We start from the raw sequence: 11,119 nt of genomic DNA, 5'->3' as shown, positions 1-11,119 counted from the left end.
ACTCTACACCTCCACGAATCCTCCACCAGCTTCGCATTCGTCACCTGATCCATCGTATGCGCCATCGCCACCACCGGTACCCCCGCCGCCACGCTCTCCAGCTTCGAATTCCACCCACAGTGGCTCACGAAACAGCCGACGCTTATCATGGAGAATGGTGATGATCTCCAAGCGATGATTTTCTCCCCTGAGCTGAATTGGCATCCGCCTGAGATGGGTTCTCTCTCCCCGTCGTTTTACGTTTGCAAATTTTAGACATAATTAAGGGAGATTTATTTAATTTAAGGGATGCAGCGATTTTTTTTAAAATTTTTTTATTCGCCAAACACAAAACGACGTAGTTTTGTGTTCTGGCTGCCTAGTCACTCTTCCGGCTGCCACATAAGATAAGTTTATGCCGGAAAACTACCGGGTCGGGTCGTTTGGGAAATTTGCACAACCCGACAAAGTTCATGATTTTTTACGCAACTTTTAAAGTTTACGGGAAATACCAAACTATTGTGAAAGTTCACGATTTTAGAAGCAGTTTACCCAATTAAAAAATAGAAAATGTACTAATTATATCAAGCATTAAATAGTTTTTTGTGCTAATTGTTAAGTAAAATGTTATATCAAGCAGTAAATAGTTTTATAATGCTAGTTGTTAACTCTAACTATCCGAATCATTTTCTATAAATCACACATTCAGAACACACACATAAGAGAGAAGAATCCAAAAATAAGATTGTTCGAGTCACATTCTTCTAAACTTTTGTACATCCAAAGATATTATGAGAGTGTGTTCTTTCGGTATTCATTTTTCAACCATGTTTATTCAGCAGACATTAGCTTCAATGGATTGGGAATTGCTAATTCATCACGCAAACATCCTCCACAAATATATTTGAATTTAATAACCGTGTAAAATTTACATCATGTTCATAATTTCTTTCATTGCTATTCTATTTGGTGGTGGAGGAGAGCATTGATCACAAGATTCACAACAGTGTTCGAAACATCCTATTATCATCCATCAGAGGCACATAACTTTCTAAAGTTTCATAATTATGCACTAATCCTACCAAAAGCTCTTCTTTAAAAGCACACAACTTTCCCCAAAACTACTTTTCTACTATGTAGGGCAGCAAATATAGCAGCAACGGAGACATATCCAGAGAATATCAAACTCCCAACTCTATATTCATGATCAGTGAATCGGAACAACATAGTGCATAGTTACTCTTTACACCACAAAAAGCTGATACTGATATGTTAGCATAACTTGTGAAAAATATGTTTGCATGTACTTGTAGCAAGTCCCTGCATAAATATGAACACCTCCGCTGTCACCAAAATCCGTCACATTCAATCAATAAGTTATTGCAGGAAACCAGACGAGTAAGCGACTGTCTTGCTTAAAACCATGCTCGCACTTCATCAGAAAAATGCTTTCTGATGTGTGATGAATAATAATGAACATCAGGGAGGATCAACATTTCATATTCCTTGAGTCATCTGCTAATAATGAACATCCGGGAGGATCAACGATTGATTTTATGCTGCAAAAGTCAACCATCCCTCTAGCATTCTTAGTATGAATAACCAGTACACATCTATTATATGCAAATCTCATAGCATCTTGCTCTTCGTTTCATATCTGATCCTAACAAGTCAGCCATTTCATAGATTTCTTTCGACCGACGATGTGACTTGTCTCCAGATGAAAATCCATGCAAACCTAGTGAGCTCTCAATTTTTCCGACATCTGCCCAACTATATCCTACTTCTTTGATCACTTTTCTCCGTCTCATCATTGTCCTAATTTTTGCAACCTTTTCCCACTTCCCCTTCTCAGCAAACAAGTTAGACATCAGAACGTAAGAACCCGATTCATCAGGCTCCATTTCAATCAAAGTATCAGCAACTCTAGTTGCCATCTCTACATCTCCATAAATTCTACAAGCCCCAAGTAGGCTTTGTAGGACAGATACTCCAGGTCCTCCAGGGATCTGGCTCAGAAGATCTTCAGCTTCCTTCAGCTTCCCTGCCCGACCCAACATATCCACAATACAAGAATAATGCTCGGCTAATGGTTCCACAGAATGATCACTAATCATAGAATCGAAAACTTCACGTCCTACATCAACCATCCCATTGCGACTACATGCTGTCAAAATGGAAAGAAATGTAATGGAGTCAGGCTTTACGCCTTCCATCTCCATTTCCTTAAAATACTTCATCACTTTTTCATAGTCCCCATGCCTTGAGTATGCAGAGATTATGGCTGTCCAAGCAACTTGGTTTTTCTCTGTCAACTCAGAAAATATCTTCTCGGATTCAAAAATGCTCCCCCGTTTTGCATACATGTCAAGAAGTGCACCAGAGACAATTGGATCACTATCCAATGCGAGTTTCTTCAAGAATCCATGGCATCGTTGGCCTTGCCTAAGAGAAATCGATTCAGATGAAGCTATTGCATGTAAGACAGCACCAAATGTATAAGGGTTGGGTGTTAATTCTTTGGAAGCTGATGAGAATACTTGCAAAGCTTTCTGATACATGCCATTCAGAGAATAAGCAGAAATAAGAGCATTCCACGATATGATTTCTCTGTCATCAATCAGCTCAAACACCTTAATACAGTCTTCAATCATCTGAAACTTGCCATACATGGTAATGAAACTATTTGCCACACTAGTTTCTGAAAGGAAGTTCGACTTCATACAGAAGGCATGCACCATTAGGCCTTCTCGCATCATATTGTGTTTTGTTATTGCATGAATCAATCCAATGAATGTAACATCATTCGGCCATACTTCATCTTGTATCATCTCCTTAAACAAATTCATAGCATACTGATCATCAATAGAGATCATTGTTGTCCAAGACACTACATTACGGTCAACAATATTCTCAAAGACAGCTACTGCATCTCCAACAGCTTCGCATTTCGAATACATAGACATGAGAACATTACAAACCTTGACATGATCCCCATATCCTCTTTTCATTGACAAAGCATGCACCTGCTTACCAAACTCGAGGGTCCTCTCGTGACCACAAGCTGCAACCACACTAGTAAATGAGACATGATCAAGCTTAAACCCTTCCATCACCATTTCAACAAATCCCTTAATGCATCTCAATCCATTACTGCCCTCCTGAGCATAGCCGGAGAGAATAGCGTTCCATGAAACCAAATCTTTGTGGGGCATCTCATTGAACACTCTTTTAGCATCCTCAACTTTTCCACATTTCGAATACAATGTAATTAACGCATTCCCAGTAAAATTCTCTACATCCAAACCTAACTTAGAGACAAGACAATGAAACTGAAACCCGACATCAAATTCCTCGCCATCTGCTGCACAATGGGCAAGAGCACTAGTAAAAGTTCTCGAATCAAAAGCAATCCCAGACGAATGCATCCCGCGAGCAAAAAGGAGTGCGCTTTTATTGTCTTCAAACCCTGATAGCACTGTATTGTAAGAAACACTATCAGGGTTCTTCAAATTCACAAAAATACACAAAGCCGTCCTTAAATTCGACGACTTGCAGTACATGTTCATCAAAGAATTACAGACAGAAACACTGGCAATAAAACCAGAAACCACAGCAAAACCATGGGTCTGACGTCCAATTCTTGGGTGCCCAACACAAGCCTTTGAAGCAAGCGCTAGCACAACTTCATTAACTCCCGAAATATCCGTCCGTAGATGATTCTTGAAAACATAAAGTGCTTCGCACCTGCGGTTTTGGTTCATGAGATTGAGCATGAACCGGTAAACAGGGACATTTGGTCGTTGTGGCATTTCATCAAGCACGTGGTGACCGTGGTAATATGAATGTAAGGAGAACATCTTGAAACATATTGGGCGGTGTATGAATTGTTTCTGAAGGATTTGAAGTTGAGGGATTAAAATTATATTCTTCATCAACAGCTACGAAACGTCGGTTTGCTGTGGGCATGTTACTGCCGTCGACGGCGGTAACCGGAGAGAGAAGAGGCGACGTCTGTATTGTTTAGTGTGAGAGTAAAATTGAAGTGAAAATATTTTAATGGGCCGAACATGGGCCATATTAATTTTTAAAGTGCAACGAATTGGACTGGGCCATTTTTATTTGAGATGTGAGTCTAATTGGATTAGACCATTTAATCGACTAAGTGGACTGGCTTAAAAGGCTTTTTATACCAATTTTCTATGACTGACTTTTATAGGCAATTCATTATACAATTATTTCTATAACAATCCTTTAATATGTAATTATCAAATTATATATATCATAATTAAATTAAATTAAATTAAATTCATTGTACTAAATAAATCAATCAAGGTTGAATTATAACCAGTTAGATTTGTGGGATGTTGAAAAGAGATAGAGCATATTATTTTGTTCATCATAATATGACTTTAAGGATGCTCCAATAAACAAATTAGGGTTTCTAATTATAATTATTTATACGGAAATGAGATCACAATAATATATATATATATATATATATATATGTATTCATTTCCTTTTTGTATCTTTTGTTCTTTGTTCTTTTTAATCTCAGCCCCACGATTTTGTCATCCGACGGTTAGATTGGTGCCACGTGTCATTTAATAATGCAGATTTTCAGTTGAATAATGCACACCGACTAATAATGCACCATTATAGTGTAGTAATGCAGATTTTCAGTTGAATAATGCACACCGACTAATAATGCACTATTATAGTGTAATAATGCAGATCATCTGGACCGTTGATGAATGAGATCTAGCGGCCCATATTAAGAAGAATAAAGGATCTAAGGGATGAATAGGAGAATAACGCTCCCCTATATATATATATATATATATATTTTGTAATTTTCATTATTAAGATATACTTATTTTGTAAAAATACAATTATTATAATTATATTTGTAATTTATACTCCTTTCGTCTCACTTTAGGAGTCCTGTTTGAGTTTGACACGGGTTTTAAAAAATATAAAGGAAAGTTTGTGAAAAATGATAGTAGAATGTGGATCCTACTTTTATATATTAATTTTAAAATAAATTGTGAGTGGAAAAAAATTAGTGGAATGTGGGGTCTATTACTATTTATGGAATATTCTAATCGGGACTCCTAAAATGTGAACCAAAAAATGGTAAACCGGGACTCCTAAAGTGAGACAAAGGGATTAGTATATTTTATCATTTTGTTGTGCTCTATGTGTGCGCAGTGTGTGTAATAATGTGTGTAAGTGTGTGAATGTGTGTAAGTGAATGTGTGCAGTGTGTGTGTGTGAATGTGTGCAGTGTGTGTGAATGTGTGCAGTGTGTGTGTCTGTGTGTGAATGTGTGCAGTGTGTGTAAGAATGGCTTTGTGTAAATATGTGCACTGTGTAAGAATGTGTGCATTGTGTGTGAATATGTTCAGTGTGTGTAACAATGTCTGCAGTGTGTGTGTAATTTGATAGATAATTGAAATTCCACTACTTTTTATATGAAATTCAATTTGTGGAATTGGAGGAGTTGGAATTGTAATTCAATTCCAAATACAAGATTTTTTATGATACTGAACACTAGATTTGGAATTGAAGGCTCAAATGCCATACCTCTAATTCTGTGTACCAAACGGAGCCTTAGTCTAAGTTACATGCCGATAAACCATGAATCCTATTAACTTTTTGTTATGGAAAGTGTCAAATGAATTTGAATACATAAGAGCATCTCCAAGGGAAGAGGCAAATGGAGAGATAAAGTTATATAACTACCATGATTACCTTTTTTCTATGAAAATTCATTCTCCAAGGGGAGAGATATTTGAGAAGTTATTATACATTTTCCCATTTTGAAAATGGAGAGGTAAAATCTTATAACTACCATATTTGCCTTCTTTTCATGAAAACTATTCTCCAATGGGGAAGATATTTGAGAATGTATTACACTTTATGTTTTTTAATGCATTTTGTACTATTATTTTATTTTTAAAAAAATAATTTACCTTTCTATATACTTTTTCCTTTGGATTGTGTTATTTTTTGGAAGAGTATATTTCACTTTATGGAAAGGTAAATAGATAATATACCTCTTTCATTTACCTTTCCTTGTTGGAGATATTCTAAATGATTTTTTTTATATAATACTCACCGTCGTCTCATATTACTCGCTACTTTTCATTTTAGATTGTTAATTTGAGATTGATTTTTTAGTGTATTCTCAAGTGTAAGGAGAGATAACTTAATAATGGAATACTTAGTAGTATATTAATTAAATATTATAATTCTTACTTAAAACATAAATAGTGTAAGTAGTTTGGGCAAGGCGAAATAGAAAAATGCGATTAATACGAGACAAAGAGAGTAAAAAATGCTCAAACCGAAAGTTGGTGAGTATGGGTTCATGTACACCAAACACCACATAAATAGGAAAGATATATAACACACTAGATTTACTACATAGAGGAGGGCAAAACAAAACGTTTTCATAGCCGAAAGTCTAGGACAACAACGAGAAGAACACACCCCGCCCCAAACAAGTGTTGGAATCGTAGTTCGATCAACGCAATTGGACCGGGTCGTACAAGTGACAGATTATTTAATTTTGAAATAATTAAATTATTTATAATCGATCTACGCTCCGAGTAGATGATTGTGATATATTCACTTTCTCTAAACCGATTCCCGGTGAGTGAGAAATAATATACTATTAAAATATGTCACGATATATGGAGATATGAAATTAATTAATCTCATTTTGGGCACGTAGATAAAACAATGTGGCAAATGAGCATACGGAGAAAGCTTCGAAGAATGCATGCACATTGATCGGATCGTCCAGATACATTTCTGGAATGAACAACTACGTGAGAGGTGTCTAGGTACATCCGTCCAGGTTCATGCTCCATGATTGACGTTTGTAAAGTCAGCAACATTTGTAATCGCTGACTGTTACGTTTGTAACCACCGACCGTTACAAAATAGCCTTAATGGAGAATTTAATTCCATATCCTCCACATGGCCTATAAATAGTGATGCATTCTCTCCCTCTTCTGCATTGTCTTTGTGTCGAAACTTTGCCCTCACCTCCATCCAGTTCGCCGGAGCTCTGCTGATAGCGGTGCTGCTTCATTAGAGACGTAAGCCGTTTTATCTTTGGGGACGACACGCCAATCCGAGATCACTACCGGGGTGTATCTCGTCTTGCGGAAAGAGGTCTCTTCGACTCGGCTTATTTCCACTTTTACGGTTTATTGTTTTTATTTTCCATTGTAATTCCGTTTCAGTTATTTCTTTTGTATTCTTTTTTTGGGTTGTATTACGCCTGGTTTATCTCTTGTAATCCAGAAAACCAACAACAAGGCAACTAAAACTGTGTTAAATGGTATAGGCAACATATTTAGAGAAGGAAGCAATGGGAGAAGATTATTGTATTTGATTGAATGATGAAATGGTACTCAACACCCATATATTTATAGGGATGTTGGTGACCTTTGAGATCCTACAGTAAATGTATATTCATGGAACTACACTATTATTGGAACAAGGCATGCACATCTTCAATGCTTCTTGGAACTCTATTCTCCTTTAATGTTTATTGATGCTTCCTTTTCTCAACACTCCCCCTCAAATTGAGTGGCGGGATCTCCAAAACTCAATTTGGAAAGCACATCTTCAAAGCTCCTTGAGTTGACTGCTTTAGTTAGGATGTCGGCAAGTTGATCCTCAGAGCGAACAAAAGGGAGTTCAGCAATCCCATTCTCAATGTTTTCTTTGATGAAGTATCTGTCAACCTCCACATGCTTCGTTCGATCATGTTGTACTGGATTTTGTGAGATGCTTATATTGGCTTTGTTATCACAGTACAACTGGCACTTGCTCGGAGGGAGATTAATTTCTTTCAACAATCTCCTTAACCATAAAATCTCGGTCAACCCACTTTTAATCCCACGAAATTCTGCTTCAGCACTCGAAAGAGCCACCACCTTCTGTTTCTTGCTTCTCCATGTTACCAAGTTACCTCCAACAAAGGTAAAGTAGCCTGCTGTAGACTTTCTATCATTTGGGTTTCCTGCCCAGTCAGCATCTGTATAACCATGAATCTCAAGATGCCCATTTTTGGCGAACAATACTCCATGCCCTGGAGTTCCTTCAAATACCGACAAATCCTAAGTGCTGCCTCCATGTGATCTGTCCGCGACTTATGCATGAACTGACTTACGACCCCAACTGCATAGGCAATATCTGGCCTAGTGTGCGAGAGATATATGAGTTTTCCGACTAGTCGCTGATATCGACTACGGTCAGCCAACTTGGCTCATTCTCTGATTTGTAATCCGTGATTAACTGCCAGAGGAGTGTCTGCTGGTTTACATTCCAGTAGGCCAGTCTCTGCTAGGATGTCCAAGATATACTTCATTTGTCGCAGAAAAATCCCTTTGGTTGACCATAGCACTTCAATCCCAAGAAAGTACTTGAGATTCCCTAAGTCCTTTATCTCAAATTCTTGAAAAAGATTCTTCTTTAATTCCTCAATCTCTTCTAGGTCGTCACCTATAATAATCATGTCATCAACATATATGATTAAACATGTGATCTTATCACCATGTTTCTTAAAAAATAGCGTATGGTCTGAATTGCTCTGTGTATATTCGTAGCTAATCATTGCCCCATCAAACTTCCCAAACCATACTCTTGGGGATTGCTTCAATCCATACAAGGTCTTCCTCAATCGGCACCCTTTACCTGCTTTAAAATCTGTTGCAAATCCTGGCGGTGCCTCCATGTAAACTTCTTCTTTCTTCTTCAACTCTCCATGTAGGAAGACATTCGTTACATCAAACTGGTGTAATGGTCAGTCCTTATTAGCAGCAATAGATAGCAACACCCGAACAGTGTTCATCTTAGCCACTGGAGAGAAGGTTTCAGAATAGTCAACTCCATATCTCTGAGTATAGCCTTTTGCGACAAGTCGTGCCTTGTACCTTTCTATCGAGCCATCAGGTCTTCTTTTGATAGTGAAGACCCATCGACAACCCACTGGTCGCCTCCCTTCTGGTAGAGCACATTTTTCCCATGTGTGGTTTCGAATCAGTGCATCAATCTCTTTCTTCATTGCTTCCCTCCAATGCTTGTATTTCATAGCTTCTTCCCATGTCTGTGGTATTTCTTCTTCCTCATATAGTGCATTCTTGAAAGCCCGAGCCATCTCTGATAAATGGCCTTTGGCTAGGTTCACAATAGAGTATCGCTTTTTCCTGTCAATCCTCTCTGGTGTATACATTTTGGGTGGAACTCCTCTGTTTGACCTTGGTGGAAGTATGTATCTCCCAGTGTTAGGGTCAACTCCTTCGACCTCGACTTCCTCGATTTCCCTTTCTTTGGCCTCAATTGAATTTTCTTCTGCACTTACAGTGTTAGCCAAACAATTATCTGTATCCACAGGAGTACTTACATTGGATAACCTTAACGGAGAAATATTTGAGGCGATGTCACCTTCCACAATGGACTCTACCACATCAGAGACTTGCTCAACGGAATTGCTTACTGTTTTCTCTGTTAGATCCGCATCAGGATTGCTTGGCGTTGGCAGTGGCATTGAGATCCAACTTAGCGGGTCCATATCATTGTTATCCCTAACATTACTCTCCCCCTGACCGCTAAGATGGGTAAAGAAGTACTCAGTTTCAAGAAAGTTGCAGTTCATTGTAACAAACATCCGGTTGGACTTTGGATCAAAACACCTATTGTGACCGGCTAGCGCACTAGTCCACTATTGTGACCGGCTAGAGCGCGGCGGACTAGCGCGACGGACGACCTCTCATCCGTCGCATATGGCGCTAGTCTGTGCGCTAGTCCGCTATTGTGGGCTCCCGACGGACTAGCGATTTTTCGATTATTTTTTTCAAAACTCTATATATACGGCTCGTTGCAGTTCATTTTCTTTTGCACCACTTGTATTAACGAGTTTTTCTTCTCTCACTCTACATTTCTCTCTACATTTGGAAATGGCTAATGCGAGTGGTAGTGGTGGGGATGCTGATGACATATGCCGGCGAATTAACGAAGAGGTGCGGGCCTATACGTCCCGGGAGATAAATCGCCTGATACAAGCGGCCTTGCAGCAGCAGCAGCCGGCGGTACCTCGCCCCATCCATCATCGAGCTGTAATTCGCAGGGACCACGTCGTTGCATACCAACGGTTGTGGGATGACTATTTCGCTAAGCTACCGCGGTTTGGGGACAACTTTTTCAGGCGACGGTTTAGGATGCACCTGGATCTATTTATGCGTATCATGAACGCTTTAGAGCGTTGGTACAAGTATTTCCGGTTCAGGTTGGATGCGAGTGGCAGACTCGGTCACTCGCTTATACAGAAGTGCACTACCGCAATCAGACAGTTGGCTTACGGAGGTGCGGCCGACACGTTCGACGAGTACCTCCACATCGGCGAGACGACTGCCTGCGATTGTCTCCAGTATTTTTGTTAGGGCGTCATTGAGATATTCAGGGATAGGTATCTTCGGAAGCTTACCCCCGAAGACTGCCAGGCTCTGATACAGATGCACGGGAATGTGCACGGGTTTCTGGGGATATTGGATAGCATAGATTGTATGCATTGGGAGTGGAAGAACTGCCCCACCGCCTGGAAAGGGATGTACACGACCGACTTCAAAGGCAAGAATCCCACGATGATCCTTGAAGCCGAAGCTGACTACCGGTTGTGGATATTCCATGCATATTTTGGGGTAGCCAGGTCGAACAACGACATCAACGTCCTCCAGTCGTCGCCCCTTTTCAACGAGCAGTGCATGGGCGTTGGTCCGGCTATCAGTTTCGTCCTCAACGGCAACCAGCACGATATGTGGTACTATTTGGCGGATGGATATACCCTAGGTGGCCCGTCTTTGTGAAGACATCCAAAGAAGATCTACTTTGCGCAACGATAAGAGTCGGCGCGCAAGGATGTGGAGCGGGCATTTGGTGTGCTCCAGGCTCGATGGGCGGCGGTGAAGGGTCCTACACGGTTGTGGTATGACGAATGCATTGCTGATGTCATGTACGCATGTATTATCATGCACAACATGATCATCGGACAAGAAGGTACAGAACTGACTGATTGGACCAATGAAGATGCTGATGTTGCTGGTCCAAGCCACGGCGTGGCCAC

General features: G+C 39.8%; 2 protein-coding genes across 2 annotated transcripts; one reads left to right on the top strand and one right to left on the bottom strand.

The window, feature by feature from the left end:
- Positions 1–1,158: 1,158 nt before the first annotated feature.
- LOC121793452 (pentatricopeptide repeat-containing protein At4g32430, mitochondrial) lies at positions 1,159–4,006 on the bottom strand. Its single transcript, XM_042191456.1, has one exon. It carries the CDS (start codon positions 3,912–3,914, stop codon positions 1,596–1,598), a length of 2,319 nt encoding a protein of 772 aa, XP_042047390.1. The 5' UTR covers positions 3,915–4,006; the 3' UTR covers positions 1,159–1,595.
- Positions 4,007–9,956: 5,950 nt separating this feature from the next.
- LOC121796994 lies at positions 9,957–10,439 on the top strand. The gene has a single exon (XM_042195739.1). The coding sequence runs from the start codon at positions 9,957–9,959 to the stop codon at positions 10,437–10,439; it is 483 nt and encodes a 160-aa protein (XP_042051673.1).
- The last annotated feature ends 680 nt before the right edge of the window (positions 10,440–11,119 follow it).

This window comes from Salvia splendens, chromosome 3, assembly GCF_004379255.2.
Source record: "Salvia splendens isolate huo1 chromosome 3, SspV2, whole genome shotgun sequence".
Classification (NCBI taxonomy): Eukaryota; Viridiplantae; Streptophyta; class Magnoliopsida; order Lamiales; family Lamiaceae; genus Salvia; species Salvia splendens.
The sequence above is the reverse complement of the archived record's forward strand: the minus strand, read 5'-3'. Positions and strand labels throughout refer to the sequence as shown.